This window comes from Topomyia yanbarensis, chromosome 3 (assembly GCF_030247195.1).
Source record: "Topomyia yanbarensis strain Yona2022 chromosome 3, ASM3024719v1, whole genome shotgun sequence".
NCBI lineage: Eukaryota > Metazoa > Arthropoda > Insecta > Diptera > Culicidae > Topomyia > Topomyia yanbarensis.
The window spans coordinates 338,126,600-338,145,955 of NC_080672.1; the positions used below are offsets into that span (position 1 = coordinate 338,126,600).

At 37.9% G+C, this 19,356-nt stretch overlaps 1 protein-coding gene across 2 annotated transcripts in view; it reads right to left on the reverse strand.

Annotated features, from left to right (window-relative positions):
* Positions 1–17,438, reverse strand: part of LOC131693158 (transcription factor SOX-4-like) — a 406,362-nt gene extending 388,924 nt beyond the window's left edge. Inside the window, exons 1-2 of one of the 2 annotated variants that reach the window (XM_058980754.1) lie at positions 17,232–17,438; positions 15,050–16,176 (exon numbers count right to left, since the gene is read on the reverse strand). In XM_058980754.1, coding sequence (XP_058836737.1) covers positions 15,050–15,334 — 285 coding nt within the window. In that variant the 5' untranslated portion in view covers positions 15,335–16,176; positions 17,232–17,438. Of the gene's footprint in view, positions 1–15,049; positions 16,395–16,996; positions 17,019–17,231 lie in introns of those variants that run through there. The other variant, XM_058980752.1, reaches the window with a different exon arrangement.
* Between the last annotated feature and the right edge of the window lie 1,918 nt (positions 17,439–19,356).

The following is a 19,356-nucleotide window of genomic DNA, read 5'->3' on the forward strand; positions in this document are numbered from 1 at the left end:
CGCAATTCGGATTCCGTCAAACTTTCCTGCAAGATGCATTCCGGGGAATGGAACGAAAGAAAAAAACTTTTCTCGTTGAGATAGTTTTTTTTTCTTGCTGTCCACACCGTAATCGCCCTCTCGTTGTCCCCGCCGTAACCAGGAGCAGGAGATGTCGGTCGGTCCAAGCAAGGGCAAGAAGAATGCGTCTAGATTATATGGAAATTTATGTTTAATCTAGCGGAGATATAAGTTATGGAGCGGGGGAAAACCAGGACCAAAGTCGAGCACGGAAGAAATAACGAAGGAGTAAAAAATCAGTACGTGAACTGTTCAGGAAGTTAAATTTATGTTTTATCATTCCGCTTCCCTCGAGTACACCAGCGCGGATCGGGGGAAGTACCTCGACCAAACTTCTGCCTTAATGTGAGCAGTGTTCGGGAATCTGGCAGTAGCAGCACGGGCGCTGGCATTTCCCTGTTTGATTTATTCCCGCGATACGGTACTACTTCTTTTTATTCGGAGTCTTTTCGAGAATTCAGAACTGAAGGCACGTGACGACCCCGCCTGGTATATCGTCATTCTGAAGAGCGCCATGGAATGAGCCAGTAGCGGAGTAGGGTACAACTTTGTTAATTAAACAGGTTGCTCGACGACGACGACGACGACGCAAAAAAACGGTTCGATCCGTGAAAAGGTGAGACGCGGGAGCGAAACTAAGAGACCAATAATACCAACAATGTGTACACGTAGAGCAACAATAGGCAGAGTGCCAAGCAGCCAAACAGCCAAGCAACCGCCACCGTCACCGTTTGTTGCCGCCACCTTCGCGCCAGAGTCGTGCCAAACTGAGGTGTGATGTGATTCGTGGTCGTTTGCCAAAAAGATTGACGGCGTTCAGTAACGACAGTATGCGTGACACGGGCCAAGTAATACCGAACTTCGGCGTAAACGGTTTATCGATCGTTGCTGGTTTTTGAGGACTGGTGGTGGCGGCGGAGGCATCGTAGGATTGGAAGTGAGGATTGAGGTGAGTAATTTGGTTGTATTTTCCGGATGTGCTTCACAGTTAAGCAGTTTTTGCTTAGTTATTGGAATTAACATCGTTCTAAATTCAAGGGGATAACGGAAACACACTTTTGCAGTTCAAACAAAATGAATATTTGGACTTGATGCTGACTTTCTCTTTAATACTCTACTCACAAATAGTTTTATGTTTTTTTTTTTTTCAAAATATTGACTTTAAAAGGCAGCTTACTCTAGTGACAATAGAATAAAAATTAAAACATTAAACCATTGTATTGCTGGAACCAATTTTCGCTTTCAAATAATTTCGAATTTTTATTAAAAATGTCTTTTTCTACCATTTAGTTCTGTATGTACAAATCTATGATAATTAAATTTATCTGAGTTACGAAATTCCGAACATTCATTACGAAAATAGCGCTCTAATAAAAAACCATGTGCTAGGTAACAGTGCTCAATTTTCAACCTTTGTTTTATTATGTTTATAAATTTTGATCATAGATCATCATTGATCAATTTCCATTGTCGATTTGGCCTTGAAGATCGTTTTTCCGAGCAACTTCCAGATACAGGAGAGCATTTCAATCGAACGATACGAGTTGTGATCGGAGGTTTGTTGACCTGTTTGTTTTCGATGGCGATGACATTCCCTTGTCTCCAACCGTGCGCGACTATTTTACCCTCATGAAACTTACTAAATAAATTCGACAAGCGTCTTTTGGCAGTTTTTCCGAGCAACTTCCAGATACAGGAGAGCATTTCAATCGAACGATACGAGTTGTGATCGGAGGTTGGTTGACCTGTTTGTTTTCGATGGCGATGACATTCCCTTGTCTCCAACCGTGCGCGACTATTTTACCCTCATGAAACTTACTAAATAGATTCGACAAGCGTCTTTTGGCAGATTCTGGCTGATTCTTCAACAAATTTAATTTGTTTGGCCCTGCACATCAAATTTTTTTCGCCGAATGCCAGCAAAATTTTGCTGAATTTTCATCAGCTGAATGTTTCTGCAATACAAGATGCCGAAAAATCAGCAATTTTAATTGAACCTGTTTGACAGATTGGTTTTGCTGAAAATTCAGTAATTTAAATTAAAGTAAATTCCGGACTGGATTGCTGTAAATCCGGTAATTGCTCTATCAATTTGACTTACTGAATTTTCAGCAAAGCGAATTTGTCAAACAGGTTCAATTCGAATTGCCGATTTGTCGGCATCTTGCATTGCTGAAACTTTCAGCTGATGAAAATCAAGCAAAATTTTGCTGAAATCGACAAATTTTAGTGTTGCGGTCTTTGTTGTTACATGATAACAGAGCAAGTGAGAACTTCACCATCGAAAAAGGTGTTTCGTTACCGATATTGCGAAAAGACGCGGCGTTATCAGTTTTCTATGCCGGGTCAAACCTTTTTAGCGAAATAGAATATCCAACAGTTCCAATATTCCACAATTTTTAAAATTGTTTTAGTTTCGCATATGTCGGGAATGGAGAACAGTGAGTCTAATTATGTAAGGTATGCAAACTAGGCTCGATGGAGCTATCCAAATCAGTCTTCGATTACATACATTTGGAGCAACATCAAATTTGCTTCAAGTTGTTCTCAACCTCTATTCAGCAGTTTTCACGACGCCACCCGCGGTACGGCTTAGTAAGGCCAAACTGGTATCGAAGGGAGTCAATTTAAGGTGTCAGACGTATTAACATTAGCATTTATGCATTAAAATCAACAGACAACCTTTTTTGATTATAAAATTAGAAAATATGTATAGAGTGATATCGATATACACTGTCTTTTACGCTTCAGATAGCTGGTATTCTTGCCAGCAGAGCTCGGAAGGAAATGGTGGATTTGACGACAGAAATTTCGATTCTATGGGACGATCGACTGACGGTGTCTGGATGCCGGAAGAGATGAGCAGCGGTAAGCTGCAATTTCGTAGTTTTAAAAGAGGGAATGAGACTCTTACTACCGCTGAAATTAAATCCCTGTGTAGCGCTAGCACATATATTATAATTCCAACTCAAATATTTTAGGAACTATACGGGATGGTGCTGGCTCTGTGGCCTTCGACTGACATGGTCCATTCTTAGTGGTTCGGACTTATTTATGGCTGATTGGTAATGGAGTACTCCAACATACAAGTGGATATATCAATCCGCTTGATGGGAGGACACGTGCGTTAGACTGCCCTGAAAAATAATTAATTTTTGAAAACTCAATCGGCCAACCCCTGAGTCGATTCCTAGTTCCACCAGGAGTACTTGCTCCAAATTTGAAGCCGTGCCTGAAGTTTGTATGGGATTTTACGTGGAGAAAACCCGCTAGTTCGCTTTGTCGCCACTAGGTGGTACTGTAAGCATCGTATTATCACTGTAAGTGAAAATAAGGAAGATAAATTAATTGTCTACAACTTTGTCGAAGACTGCTAGTCATTCCGGCTTCTGTTCAGAAGATTGTAGTACATGTTGTTCTGGTTGAAAAATTTTAGTTCCACCTGTGACCGCATAGATGGCGCCAATACTAACTTTTCATAGAAGAGAGATAGAATATCGAAATGTTCGGAAGAATAATTGCAAAACGCTTGTTCTACTACTTTGTGGAAGACACCTAATTTCTATCTCTCTCCGTTGAAAAGTTAGTGTTGGCGCCCTCTATGCAGCCACCGGTGGAACTGAAATTTCCTAACCAAAACATAACTCGTATTATGTACTACAATTCTTCTGAACATACTATTGAGCTAAATCTAACCATTATTCACAAAAATGTGTAGTTCGTGGGAATCGAGTACTGATACACAACCATGTACTGCTAGGCCCCATGCAAAACTGACTCAGACATAACTTCGTTAAATATTTAATAACTTCTCTCAACAAAGCCGAATTGACTAGTAGTCTTCGACAAAGTTGTAGACAATTAAATTATCTTTCTCATTTTCACTTACAGTGATTATACGATGCATATAGTGCCACCTAGCGGCGAAAATGCGAGTTAGTGGGTTTTCTCCATGTAAATTGTTGAAAAATCCCATACAAACTTCAGGCACGTTGGTCCGGTAGCTAGGCTTGTCCGATTTGCTTCAAATTTGGAGCAAGGGACTGGGAATCGATTCAGGGGTAGGCCGATAGGAGTCATTTTTTCTTGTCACTCTAATGTATATCCTACTAATTAACGAATCTTTTGACCTTGAGTATGGCTTACTTCGGGCGAGGAGTGCAGGATAAGAGATAGTTAATAGTTCAGTACTTGTTTTTACGATTACTTGAATCAACCAAGTACACCGGCTCTTAGAAATGCAAAGCAGCCCTTTCGGGTCGTTGTGCTCTGTTCGAGTCGAACCAGATAGACAAATTTTTTTTTAAATATATTCTTAGGATTCTCGTATGCTGTCAATCACAATAGATCTAACGAGAGTTTTTAACATTTCAATTTATTTTTAGACAAGCAACAATTATTGTCAAATGTTTTTCTTTGTGTTTCATTTCACGGTGGCTCGTCTCCCCTAACGCTGCAAGGCAAGCAGAGGCTCCGTTGCGTTCAAATAACGTTCCACATTGACTGCTCGAGATAAGCAGGAAACTTTAACATTTTATGCTTCCGAAGTGATTAATGGGAAATCAGTTTTATTCGTTTTCTTAAGGAAGTATTTATTTTAAAATAACTGCAAAATAATGCACATTTTCCGCGGTAAATAGCGCAAAATGACTGTGTTATTCCTTTCTGAACTGAAAACGCAAAGCAGGTTTTGGGAAAGGGAACGAACGTATTTTTATGTGAAAGGCCGTTTCTTTTTTTTCCAACCTGAAAACCCAATTTGTGCTACATATGAAAAATTAGATGGGTAGTAATGGGTAAATCTATCAATCCCCGATTTCCGAAATTTCGATACAAACCAAAAAACCTCACGCTCTGTGGCCACAACAGCATATTAATGGATGGTGAAAATAAGATAAAAGTTATCTCATATTTCCCGTAGATTCAATATCAATAATACAAATAATGAGGTGCCAAAGCTTCCATAACTATAATTTCATAAAAATCATTGCATCTAGTAGAAAAAATATCAATCAGAATTCTGCTTTTATGATTTTCTTAACAAACTTTTTATTTATCAATAAATAATCGATTTATTAATTCAAGTATAGCAAAAATATTATAGATCTCATATTTAACTTTTTATATATTAAGTACCGCTATCCCGTTTCTCTCAAAATGAAATGAGTTGCGAGAATAGACTATTCCTTCACTAGTAATTCGTTTAGTAATATGTTAATATAGCACGAATACGTTGAAAATTTAATTATCACCATCGCAATACCATTATTTTTGAATTACTCTAGAAAAATTAAGAAAAAATAAGAAATTTTGCTTTTTCAGGATTTATCCTCGTTTTCAAGCACTCATAATACGATAGTAAAATGCTTAGTAACTTTAAAAGTGACCCCTACACTTCATGACGTTTTTAAATGGATGAAAGCAATGGGACCCTCAAATGTAAGCTTGGAATCAAGAAAAACTCCTGAATACTCTAGGTCTCTTGCCAATGAAGTTTGAAAGATCGTAACATTCAAAACCATTCTGCTAATCGTGTCGTCAATCAATGAGCTGAGATTGCAGAAACCAATGAATAACTTTCATTCATTTGCATAAGACACCTGAAAGCAACGAGTCAAAAATTTATCATCGTTTAGATAGAAAACAAATATATAAGGTCCCATATGACTGCCTTGAGGTGCGCCGGACGCAACGTCAAAGGATGCGGGTCGATAAGGTATGATTCGAAATACTTTGAAACGCTTCCAAAGAATCCGAGTCGTTTTGATTTAACAAACGCGCTGGTTTATGGCTAGTTGGATTGGAAGCAGCTGAAAGTTTGGAATCGATCATGTAGTCAACGAGCGATGAACGATGTGTAAGCTAGTGGGTTTGTGCGGGTATATCGCTTGGGGACGAAGCTGTGCTTAGTTTCTGAGATATAGCTTGAACAACAATGTGATAAAAACTCATGAATGAGATTCCCTCCAATTGCCCATTAAGGGGGTTCTCTCCTCTCGAGGCACAAAATTGAGCTGTTTTTAGGGAATAAATTTCAAAGTCTTTACTGAACAGATTTTGCATTTTCATTTTTTTTATTTTGAAGCTTTAACTTTTAAGTTTTAATTTCAAAGACCAGAAAAAACATTGGCGACCTTAAAATGTCATTGATTACAAAATTCACGATTAAAATTTAAAACTCAAAACATATAGCTTCAGAGCGAGTAAAGGCGCAATAACCTAGGCTCATTAGCCAGGACAGAGCTAAATACTTCTGTCCCATCCCATCCCAGGAAACAAGAACCAAAGGAGTGACATTAATCCTCTTAGCCAAGTCACTCGCAACGATTTTTCAAATCCCCATCAAATTGAAACGGTCGGTACGGTTGTCCACGTTTCTTCCTTATTCAAGGTTTGAAATAGTTCGTTGATTAAATTCTTCATTAAATGAATAATTTAATTGCCGTATAATTTTGAATCATCTTCACTTTGTACGCTGCACAGTTGGCATGGCCGCTTTAATGATTGTGTCACATATCATATGTACCACAAACATTAATATTGACAAGAAAAAATGTAGGCGAACGTCTGCAATTTTCCAGGATCCCTACATGTATTGGCTGTGTATGTGTAGACTCGACTAGACTAGAAAACCCAAAACACGTAGCTTCAAATAAAAAATGAAATTCAAATCTATTCAGTAGAGACTATCGAATTTATTTAGTTGATTGCCATCATAAATAGGATTTTCGTTTTTAGAGCAGTAGAAGACACACCGAAACCCAACGGCATATCAAAAATATTACACGGAGGCAACAAAAGCGCGGATATTTTGATGATTAAATGTAGAATTCAGTCAGGTTCAGGAATGGTTGAGCAGTTAATTTTTCCACTAGCTGTATGCACGGAAGATATCGCATAACGAGATTCAATACTTGTTCTAAGCGGAACAATATTCGCTATAGTGAAAACTTGTTGATTGCCGAGTGTTTCATCGAATAATTCACTACTGAATTGTTTTCAAAATAGTTCCTATACATATATCCGACATCGAAGTAGGTTTTAAGTCATACATTGACATAGAGAAGGGCAAACAAAACTGTCGGACTTGGTATGACAAGCAGCCGAAGAGAAGATCCTAAAGATTCCATAGCATCCTAAGAAGAGACTGTGAGATACGGCAGTGACACGAATGGCGTAATTTTTTTTCTTTCAAATCTGATGTTGTCTCCATCGTCAACGTCACTGGCGCAGCACGCTACTGCGCGTAACCAGAAAAGGGTTTTGGGGATTAACCACCCCCTCCCCATTCTAAAAACCAAAATTAATTAAATTGGAAAAAATATTGATTCTAATTTAATTCAATATTGCACAAAATAATTTTAGAAGTACATATATTGCTTAATCACAACATTAAGAGCTTGACGTTTCAAGCATCATGAGAACGTTTCAAACATTGTGGAAACGGGAGCTTGTAACTAATCTCTAAGACGAGATCTCCTAGTTATCAAATTACTTCAATATCAACTGAAATAACTGCACACCTAGAAAAAATCGTGTAAATTTACGTCTCCTGATCCTGACCTATACGTGCATCAAAAATGACTTACTTTTACGTTTCATTTAAATTTTACTTGACGTTGAATTTCGCTAATGATATAATTTTACGCCACATATGGCGATTGTTCTGAAGTACGTGTAATTTGATGTCATTACGCATGTAAAGTATATGTTTTATGTAAAATTAAACGGAGCGCGGTTATATTTCGGTATTTCGTGAATTACGGTTTTCTAAATTATGTCATGCTTGCAATTACGTCAACGATAAAATTCATATTTTTTGGTGTGTGCGTGAATTTTTATGAGATCTTTTTAGACAATTTTTCGAATGGGAAGCTAAGTTGATTGTCTATAAAACATAACCTTGCTCATCATTTCAAAATTTGCAAAAAATGTATTCTTTGGAAAATCTTAGAGTTGAGACAAAAATGTAATATGATTAATAACGAGAATACAATTCCAAAAGGAGGTGGAAATGTATGAAAAATGACGTTAGCCGTTTGTCTCTCGCAGGTCAGGATCGGATTTTATAAGCATTTGATTTTTGTTGTTTAATTATCAAGTAACCTCTAAGCAGGATTCGAATCAATCAAAATTTTTCAAGTTAGGGACTATGAATGGTGTATATTTGAGTGCGGAATTGAAAGGTGTAATAAAATTTCGTATGGTCGTTCTCAAGTTGTGATCTATAAAAGTCATGCAAAATAAAATATATCCTCGAAATTTTTTTACGGGCACCATCACGTTCATTCGGAACTGTCAACTTTGGATATTTAGTATCATCGAAGAATTTTACAACGTAAAACAGCACATCTTCTAATAAAATAATTGTGGCTGTTAATCCTCCTAAAAGTATTTATAGAGAGTTTACTCTTCAAACAAATTTAGGTCGAAACTTAATGTCTTCAGCAAAGTATTCGAAAATGCTATTTCAATCAACTTTGTTGAAGACACGTATACTCCGTTTATCCAGGGTATTGTAATATATTAGACTATAATAATATTATGTGAATGAAAACCTTTGAAACAAGTTGAAGGGTGGATATTCAAAGTCATATAACCGCCATTTCCAATTTTTTTCAGAAGGACAGAAAATCTCTCTTTTGAAAACATTTTTAATATTAAAAACTGGCGATTGTTGGTTCATTATAATACGACATTTATCAAAGTTTGAAACGATTTCAATTTAAATTGAGTTAAATACGACCACTTGAAATTTGAACACGTATTAGTCGTTGGGGTCTGGTAGTTCAAAGCCGTACATAAAGTATTATTGTCACGAAGTGGAAGTCAGAGAGATAAGCTTCGCGGAGGTTTTAATTTATTTTTGGCAATTCTATAATCGAAATGCTTTCATTAACACTCACATAATAAATAACATAAAATATACACTAATATTTATTCATTTATTTTCGTGAATTCGTTGATCTTTTTTCTAGATTGTCGATTAAACAAATTTCTCTTAGTACTACATTGCTAATAAGACGAAATACAAGTGTATATGCAATATTTCAATGAACAAACTTTTTTAATTATTATTAACGTAAATATCACAGAAAACGACTTAGACTTTTGGGAATCACTTTCGCTAGAATGCGTTTTTCCAAAGCCATCGTGTACTCCTTACCACTGATGCGGCGTTTTTTTTTGTTTTTCGCAACGTGATTAACTATGATTTTCTCCGGAAATTTAAGATCTAAAACATCGTTTCACAAATCGAAATGATAGTAAATTAGCGCTAAAATATAAACAAATGTACGATTTGGCGATTTTCAGAATTCAATTAATTTTTTGTAAGCCAAAAACAAGACGGAATGTTTACGTTGACAGAAATGTGATTGGCACTAGGTAAAAAAAGTTTAAATTACAATTTTTTTTTTTTCGAGAGTTGTCCTACTGGAGCTGTAGAGCTAGGTTCTCGGAAGGGCTCCCCGTCAGAATCACATACTACAATTTGCAGACGAGACAGGCAATGTCGCCCAATAAAACACTGCAATAGGCCAATTGTAGCGGGCCGTGATTCTGAATGTGATATTCATTGTACGGTTCAGGCATGTGCGGGCGTAGGGAATCGCGTGTATCATCGCGAAGGGCTCGAACATTTGTACGTTAATGTGCTCGATCGCGTGTGCGTTTGTATGTCGCGTGTGCTAACGTGTAACTTCGCGTGCATAAATTCTATTTCATAACCGTGTGCCTTTCGCATATTCGCGTGTGTTCTAGAATAATCGCGCGCGGACCGTGAATCTGATACTTAATTTTTTGTGTACGGTTCAGATTCCAGAAGGAAGTGGGTTCTTCCATATCATTAGAGTTCCCAATCATGTCGTCGTAGAACGCGTGGTCTAGTGGATATGAGCGTTATTTTTTTTTTTTTTTTTTTTTGATTGGTCCAACTGAATGTATAGACCTAAATTGCTAGAATGAAGGTTATAGATTTCCGGACGTGACCGATTCATGATCGCGCATTTGCGGGTTGGCGTTTGAGATCGCGTTTGTAACTTCGTAAGTACTAAAACGTTCACACAATTGCCGCAGTGTTATCAAGTTTACGCGATCGCGGGCATAGGTGTGCGTAGATGATCGCGAAGGGCTTAAGCGTTCGTATGTTGACGTGTTTGTCGCGTGTATGTGACTTCGCATGTATAAATTCGATTTTGAAACCCTGCGGCGATTCATATATTCGCGGACCGTCATTCTGATCTTTAGTTTTCGGTGTACGGATCACATTCTGACAGGGAGAGAGTTACCCCATATCACTAGAGTTTCCGGTCATGTCGCCATGGAACGTTTTGTCTAGTGGATATGGTAGTTATTTTTCAATTTTATTATTTTTTAATAATTAACAAGGACCTAGATTGTTTGTACCGAGGATAGATACTTCCGGACCCGATTCATGATGGCACGAGCGCGGGAGTTTGTAGGTTGACACTTGAGATCGTGTTGGTAAGTTTATGAGTGCTGAGATTTTCACCTTATCACCGGGGTGTAATCATGTTTGCGAGTTCGTATGTTGCTTGGAAAATCGCGAGGGGCTCTAACGTTTGTGCGCTGACGTGATTTTGTAACGTATGTTCTTGAATGGTTGCGCGAACCGTGAGTCTGATATTAAATTTTCAGTGCGCGGTTTGAATTCTGGCAGAGAGTGGGATCGTTTATATCGATAGGGTTCCCGGTCATGTCGCCATGAGACGTGTTGTCTAATAGGTATGGGCGTATTTTCTTAAATGGTCCAGCTGAAGGCATGGACCTAGGCTTCTAGGATCAAGGATAGACTTTCGGACATGACCGATTCGTAATCGCGTGCACGATGGCATTTTTGTAGGTTCCCGCTGAGACCGCGTTTGAGAATGTGTGAGTGTTAAGACGTTCACTATCACCATCTTTGTTGACCCAGCTGAAGGCGGGTGTAGAATGGCAGTATAGGACTCGAAAAGAAGAAATAAAAGACAATATATGAGAGACGTAATAGATTAGATAGGTACAAGATACAGCTGAAGTTATGATCATCACATGAGACATACATTAGTACTTCAAACACTACTAATACTTGAATAGCCAATCACCACACATAGCACATCCTTTCTCAATTATCTATTTGTTACTGGTTGATTGTTGGTTATGAGCTGGTGAATAGAGGAAAGGTATAGAACAGACAAAAGGCTCATATCAGCCCTCCCGGCCTCCCCGACACACCACTATCGAGGCGTATTGTAATCAACATCTTGAAGCGGGCTTCTTATATAAATCAAATCCTCAGTAGTCATAATGTTTGGTGGAATATTAACATGAGAACTAATTAACCTCTAGTAGTAGAACTTGGTGCAAATAAAAACTAAAAAGAGCGAAGGTCCTTATATTTAGATAACTCTATTGAATATATTGTGGCTTGATGATGTTTACAATACCGTCAATCCCATCAACCTGCGAGAGGGAATTACAATTTGTGAAAAATTCCTATAATAAAGATATTGAAAATCTTAGAATTTAAAAAAATAACTTAAGCGAATTTTGAAAAATTGGTGGTTATGGTGGTTATTCTGATATTACTGCATTTAATAAATCTCTTCTGCTGTTTACAAACAATATAAATCACATTCTATTCAAAGTGTGAATCTCTGAAGCTTTAAAGAAATTTTCCAAATTTCCTTTTTTGTTTTAGATATGCTGTATTCATGTAGGTATCATATTTTCAACAAAGCTATTTAAAATGACATTATCAACAACTTTGTTGAAGACACTAAGACTCTTACTAATTAATACTCCATAATTATTTCTAGGAGATTTAATCACCAAAATTTACATATCAAAAGATGCACTTTTTTTTCTTCGAAGTTGTTAAACCTCCAATGTTGATTGTTTCGAAATTCATGATCACATGACCGTTGGAAAAGCTTTCGAACATTCATTCCATTTTTAAAGCGTACATTCTTTGACTTGACGTATTATACAAGAAAATAAGCTACAGAGGTTTGAAAGCTGTTCCATATTGGTTCTTCTTATTTGTAGATGAGAATGGCATCTGTTAGACTGCTTATTTTTCTGATCATACAATAATTTTTTAAACTTTGCATAAAACTTTGGCATTTTCGAAAATTCAACTATTTTCACCAAATTTTATGAGGCTTAGTTCATATTGGAATTTTTCATTTCTATTATTTTTTAACTCAAAATTTTGACACGTAGGGTGGCTCAAAAAATCAACATTTACGAATATAAAGTGCATTACATTTGAAAATTCATTTTCAAAAAAAAAGCTAGTGAATTGAATTTTTAACAGAATACCAGTTTTTAATTGTACTAATATTCCGAGAAACAACTACAATTTACATGGCGGACCCCAGGAAGTTAAATACTACCACGCGTGTGCTTCTTTACTTATCATGATAATTCACAATTTTCACACCTCGGGGCAAAACAAGACATTCATTTCCGGAAAGCGAAATAATTTTCAAGTATCATGTGCTACAAACGATCTTTCCGAATTGTTTCAAAAAAGGGCACCACAACTTATGATTAGAACACATTATGATTTATAATTTAATGTACTATTTATCATTTATTGTGCAAGTCTAACGGAGAAAAAAGGATGTTATTGGTCAAATCGAACAGTAAAACTCCTTTTCTTGCGGGACATCCCACTTGATTAGGGGTTTGCTCAGGAACACAAATTGTGTCTCCGTTTTTTTGGAACTAGCGTCAATCCGAGGCTAACTTAGTCCTATCTCTAAGTTAGTGTCGGGTTCTGATGAGACAAAGTCGAAACGTAAATTCCATAGGTTTTGTGCTCTTCACGTGCAAAGATGGTTTTAAACAATTTTCTCCTTAATGGAGAAGCAATAGTAGTTTATCAAAATTATTCTCTACTAAGGGGGTATATAGCAAAGTGAAACCCGTTTGAACCTAATCGGATTTTCGATACGTCCATTGAATAACAGTGGTTTTTTCGCACTTTTTATGAAATCATCATCTATCTCGCCTTTGAACCGCTGCAAAGAATCCCTCAAAACATTTTGAGAAGAATCTAATCAATTCACAAATACAAAAAATATATTAAATTATGAATGAAGCCGAAATAAAATGTTGAGGTTATGTCCAGCTGGGTGACACTTTGAGCCGGTTTGGTATTAAAACCAAACGGAAAGGCCGCTGCCTTACACATCCACATATTCGATATTGTGGAAAATTGCTGATAACTTTTTTGGAATATTTTGGGAGAAAATCTGATCCGCGTCAACCAGAAGGGTTGGGTATATACTGGAGTGGCCGTTATTTTTTTTTTTTTTTCGATGTTCAAATTGTGTCTATCGCCGGTCATAAAATCGAATTTCATGTTCGCCAAAAACACTAGTTTGCGTGTGAAAACTACCCAAAAAATTCAAATTTTTTTCAATCATTTTTTAAAACGGGAGAATCTTACAGATTATCCATTATCAACTAAATTTTATATTTTTTATTGATAAAATAATAATAAAAACAATCGACATCCTATCAGAACACGTGTACTCCTTTTACGTAAGAATATTTCATCTAATTTCTTACTGAATCTTCAAGATCCATACAAGATTCGATGTCCAGACAATTGTGTACGATTAGGAATAAGTACCTAATTTCACGGAGGGTAAGGTGCTGATCTTGAAAACCGGTCGTTTAATGTGAGATCCCCAAACAGGAAAGAATATCCCATGTGAATCAAATGCAACATTTGTGCAATTATTTGCGAACAAACAGCGCAAAAATCGGACATTTCGTTTAAAATCTATGGTCACAAAATTTTAAAACGAGGACTTCCATTAGGGTACATTTTAACTAGGTGGTATGTGTGCGCGGGACTCTATTTTGCAAATATAGTTTGTTTTTTTTTACTTTTTCTAGTTGCAGCACGGTGAAAAATCTGGCGTCGCGAAATTCTTTTTATTTGGTTTATCATCATCTATTTTGGATTAGATCGAAGTAATCAACAGCACACTAAAAGCAACGAAATTTCCGCAAAGTAGTCGTAGTATCGAGGCATCCCATCGTACAATTACTGGCCCTACTTAAACACATGAATCACTGGGTGAAGAAAAGAATATTATTATAGCCAAATTTGTAAAATCCATCTGTCGTGTACCGTTTAACATACATTCCCGCGAAATGTTCATATTATTATTGCAGTAAAAAATACGCCACCCACAAACTACGCATAAATTTATATTTTCTGCGGAAAAAGTTATACTATCAGCGTTATACCACATCCATGAATACCACTCTACAACGCAAAATCTTGACACTACTATCTCATTAGGGTACTTTTCCATATCTTTCAGCAGACTTTACAGCCAATTGCAAACGTAAGGAACAATTGCAGAACTAGCACTACGATATTACTAGCACTGAGAATCCTTAATATTTGGGGGTCAAAGATATGATGACTGAACTTGTGAGACAAACTCCTCGCGGTACAGACCGCAGGATTAAGGCACTTTTCTCGAAACTTATCTAATTTTTTAAATTGTTTGCTTAAAACTTTTATTCCCAAGATTAAAAAAAATTCACTACAAAACGATCGTGTCGATTTTCCAGAAACGTTCTTCGTATCCAACTGAATTTTAATATTTTATCTCCAAACCAATTCCTCATTGAAATTGCGTTGTATTCGCAAGTGTCACCGTTTAATCAGTATTAATCATTCGGCCCAATAAAAGCACAGACTATATTTGCACCGCCACTGCCAGGGCAAAAGTAAAAAAAAAACAAAAAGTCCGACGTAAAACACAACATTTGCCAATATTACACCCGACCCGGATCCATCACCACCACACCTCCGTTCCCCGCAGGCGATGATAAGCCTTATCAGAGCCACTTGAGCATCGTTATATTGTTGTTGTTTTTATTTCTTCTCCTTCTTCTTCTACTACTACTACCACCTCTCCCACCGCCCATCGATGTAAAAACCAAGTTCACTCACCTGTGTCGCATCGGTGTAAGGCGTGCTGGAATTCTTGTCCACCATTTGGGACCCGAACAGGACCGGAGTGATCATCTGTTGCTGTAGCTGTTGAACCATCAGTTGGTCGTTCACTACGGACTGCTGTTGGAAACCGGACGCCAACGTCGACGACGGCGACGACGACTGGTCCAGCAGCTGCTGGTGGCTGCTGGTGATCTGCACCTGCACCTGCACCGCACCGGTATCCATCATCTCGTTTTGGGAAACAATCAGTTGCAGGTCGTGGTTGAGCTGGGGAACCATTATTTTTCACACCGGACTAGTTCGCAACCCGACAACACGCTGTTTCGGATGGTTCGTTCACGTTGCCCACCTCTGCTGTGTATTTATGTTGTTGTTGTTGATGATTATTTTTGTCTACGACCCAACGTCACTCATTTGTTCACGATCACAGGATTGTTTTCAAAATATGCGTGTTTTGGCGAATGCTTCGAATATTATCGCTGCACGGCTGATCTATTTATTCTTTCTTCTTCTGCTTCTTCTGATACTCTGATCACTCGCTAGAGACGAAAGGAAACGTGTGTGCACCAGGGGAAATCTTTATTTAAACACTTATCAACACTCGCGTTTGCAGCTATTCACAATTCACTCACACGCGCGGGGCTTCACTTCTGCAATATATTTTTGCTGTTGTGTCGTATGTTTGGTTTGGATGAACCCGATCGGGGCAATTAGAATACGACAGCACCACATTCGTAAATATAAACGTAAATTATTTGATTTTCAAGTCCATTGACATTAGATTATATTTTTATTCATCTCGAGGGTACCTTCCCCTTTTTTCGGTCGCTTGGCACGGACTTGTGTTTTATATTCGTGTTTTCTTTCTCTTTCTCACTGAATGCTACTTCCGGTAGGGAACGAATTTTTTTCTCTTCTACAGGACGAAAGTAAAAATTGTTTACTTAGCACTGATTATTTTTCAACGATTCATTAGATTTTCCTGGAAGGTTATTTGCATTAACACTCAAGCTTTTCTCGTGTCACATCCCTCACTTGTAAACTTCGAGGTTGTTGCTTTTCACTCTGTACTTCGGCTTACTGTAATATTTGCTTCACTTTCGATGATTACAATATTTCTGCTTTGAGAAATTTTAATATATAATTATTTTTAAATAACACATTTCTCAACAAATTTATCTAGTCTTTAGTAGTATTGAACCACTATCTGTCCCCGACGAGACGAGACACTAATATTTTCCAACTCCCCCTTTTTTGCTGGGAAAATCGGAGAAGTCTACAAAAATTGTGCGTATCTGTTTACACTCTGCTGGGAGCTGTTTAGGCAACGTACTTTGCACTGCTCGGGCGAAGGAGAAAAATCAATTCTTCATTCATGCTAAGTGTCTTCCTCCGCTCGCTGGTTGCTGGTAATAATCGGTCGATGCGGGAAATGGGTTTCCCCATTTACTCACTGTTGCGCGTTCGTTAGTGTCCGTTAGGACCAACCGCGAATATCCTGCCCAAAAAAAAACTGTCGTGCTCGACGAAAAGACAATTTTGGATCCAGGACGCAAGTCAAATTCCGAAATTGACTAACATCAATCAATCGATGTTTCAGCTTCCGGGACGAACGACTATCGCCTCCGATAGCAAGTTACTCGTCGTCGCCGTTTTGCGACTAAGTGTAGGAACCGAACACTTGCACTTGCAACACTCAAAAAGTTTCACTCCCCACTTGCCGATTTATCGTACCGATTAGAGTTACTCATTTTCACGGAAATGTCCTTTTTCTGCTATTTCGCTGCTTTGCCAACAGGATAATCTCTAGACTTGCAACTATGTTACTACCGCACTCAAACTAGATAAAGTTATGTTTTCTCTCCTCCATTTGGTAAAGTTCTACTGTACAACAAGAAGAGAGGTTTTTTGATGTTTTCAATTCTGAAACTAAAATCCTACTTTTCCGTCCGTTTCTGTTTACTGTTGGTTTCGAACTGAATCAGCCTGCATCAAACCACAAACTACGGACTGGCTACCATCCGCGGCACTCAGCAACCCACTGCTGAGACGAGAGCCAAAACCTACTCGCTCTCCCTCTCAGCTGCTCATGTATTAGATATACACACAACACACGCGCACTACACGCTCAACACGTTTCAATCGCGTGGACTCACACTCGCCACGCGAAACTCACCTCTTACTAGTTTTCCTTTTCCAAGCGAACCCAGCGCGTATTCACCACCGTGCCCAAGTTGTGTGCATACACAGATTTGCGTCACTCGTACCCGATCAGCTGGTCGTTGAGTGACCGCGGTCTACTCTCATACTTCCTACTTCCCAGTTAGCAGCAGCAGCAGCTGAGCGAACGAGACCTTACCCTTGTATGTTGAGTATTTTCTTCCTATACCTTCCTCGGTCGGCGGTCCGATGGTAACCAACCACCCGCTCAGAAGAAACAAACATCGATTGGAAAATTCGTTGGTGAGAACGGATCAACAAGCGTATATACCACGAGCGAATCTGCGTTTGTGGGAGAGTACAGCTATGTGGTAGGTACTACAGCACAGCAGGATATGGTGCATCCACGATGAATGCACTTGCATCAGTAGCAGCTGCTGCTGCTGGTTGGCGAGAGCGAGTGTGCGAGCTAGCTTCTGCTGGTGTGAAAACGGAAAGTCTAACCACGTACTCGACGGGAGTGGGAGGCATACCGTAGACAAGTGTGTGATTGATAGAGCACTTATACACACGTATTGAATTGTCGATGCGCAAGATGGTTCATGACTTTTATAGGGGAGAAAAAATCTATACATTAATGAAATAATTTCCGTTCATCATCGCATAACTCAAGACCAACATGACATGTTTCTTTGATTTTTGATTTATTTTGTTAGTTATTTTCTCTAGATTCTTAGATACAAACACAAAATACCAACAAAAAAATAAATCCACGTATGAGTGCAATCGTGCTTTTCTCGTATATACAAAAAAATTACTGGATGACCCTGTATATAAAAATTAAATGGTTTCCGGTGGTGATTTTTTCTTTATTTTGTCAAATATTTTCTGTAGAAGGTTATTAGATACAAAAACAGAATATCAAAATTTTCTTAATCAACAAATACGAATACGAAATACGAATGCTCCGATCAGGCACGTAGCCAGAGGGGGGCTAGGGTGCTAAAATACCTCTCACTCCACCCGAAATTTTTCAAAAATTTATTTAAGAAAAAACATGTTATTCGGTGGCTCTTAACAAATTTGTATCTTATTTGGTTTGAACAAAATGAGAGAATGTTGATGAAGATTGCCATTTCGAGCCACCAAAGACACCGGTCATGATACCTGCTGTTACATCCATTCATGTTGTGGTGATCTGTCGAGATGAGTGTTCTCAGAAGCTAGAAGAGGTGCTCCAGCCAAATACGGAGGTTATTAACTGCCGGCCTTTTCGCATAGGACGCATAAGGCATTCGTGATGTGAAACATTTGCTGAAAGTGAAAATGGAGGTTATGCTGACGGAAGTTAGTTAGGAAGTTTAGTGAGATCTACCTGAAGAAAAAGTGTTCGAGTAATTTACCGCCAGTATATTCAGTGACCCCTCGATGCGCCCAAGCAATATTTCTTTCAGAAACACTTCTTTGTTTATTTATTTTTCGTTTGTTGTTAACAATCACACATTACTTTGCACGAGACAACCAGCAAGGAAAAGGAAGATATTTGCATTGAACTGCTACAACATGGTGCACGTCTCAACATAAGGAATTCGTAAAATAAAATTTCACTGTATTTGGTGAGTACAGAAAGGTTGAACTGCTGCCTGGATAGAATTTTACAATAGCATTTACCCTACAAACAACCATAAAACAATAAATATTTTAGTTATTACTGTTTCAACATTGTTCGATGCCAAGTTCTCACAGTAGATTAACAATAAAATTTCATGTAACAATAAATATCACTGATACAGTGCATTCACATTAAATTGTACTGTTTCCGAGAAAAAAATGTATGGAGAAAAATAGATTTTGTAATGTTAAGATACATAACCACCCCCTTTTTCACTGTAAAAGTCTATTTTACATTGAAATTTACTGTAAAAACGTTAAAGTTTATTGTTTTTGTATTGTAGCATAACACTAAAACTTACTGTAAATTGTTGTAAAATTACTGTACTGTAGAGCTTCCATTTCCCGACGGTTTTCAGCTTCCCGGGATTCGGGAAATAAATAATAAATTTCCCGGGAAATCCCGGGATCCCTGGAATACAGAAGAAAAATAAAAAGGCGAATGATTTTCTTAAAAAAAAAGAATAAAT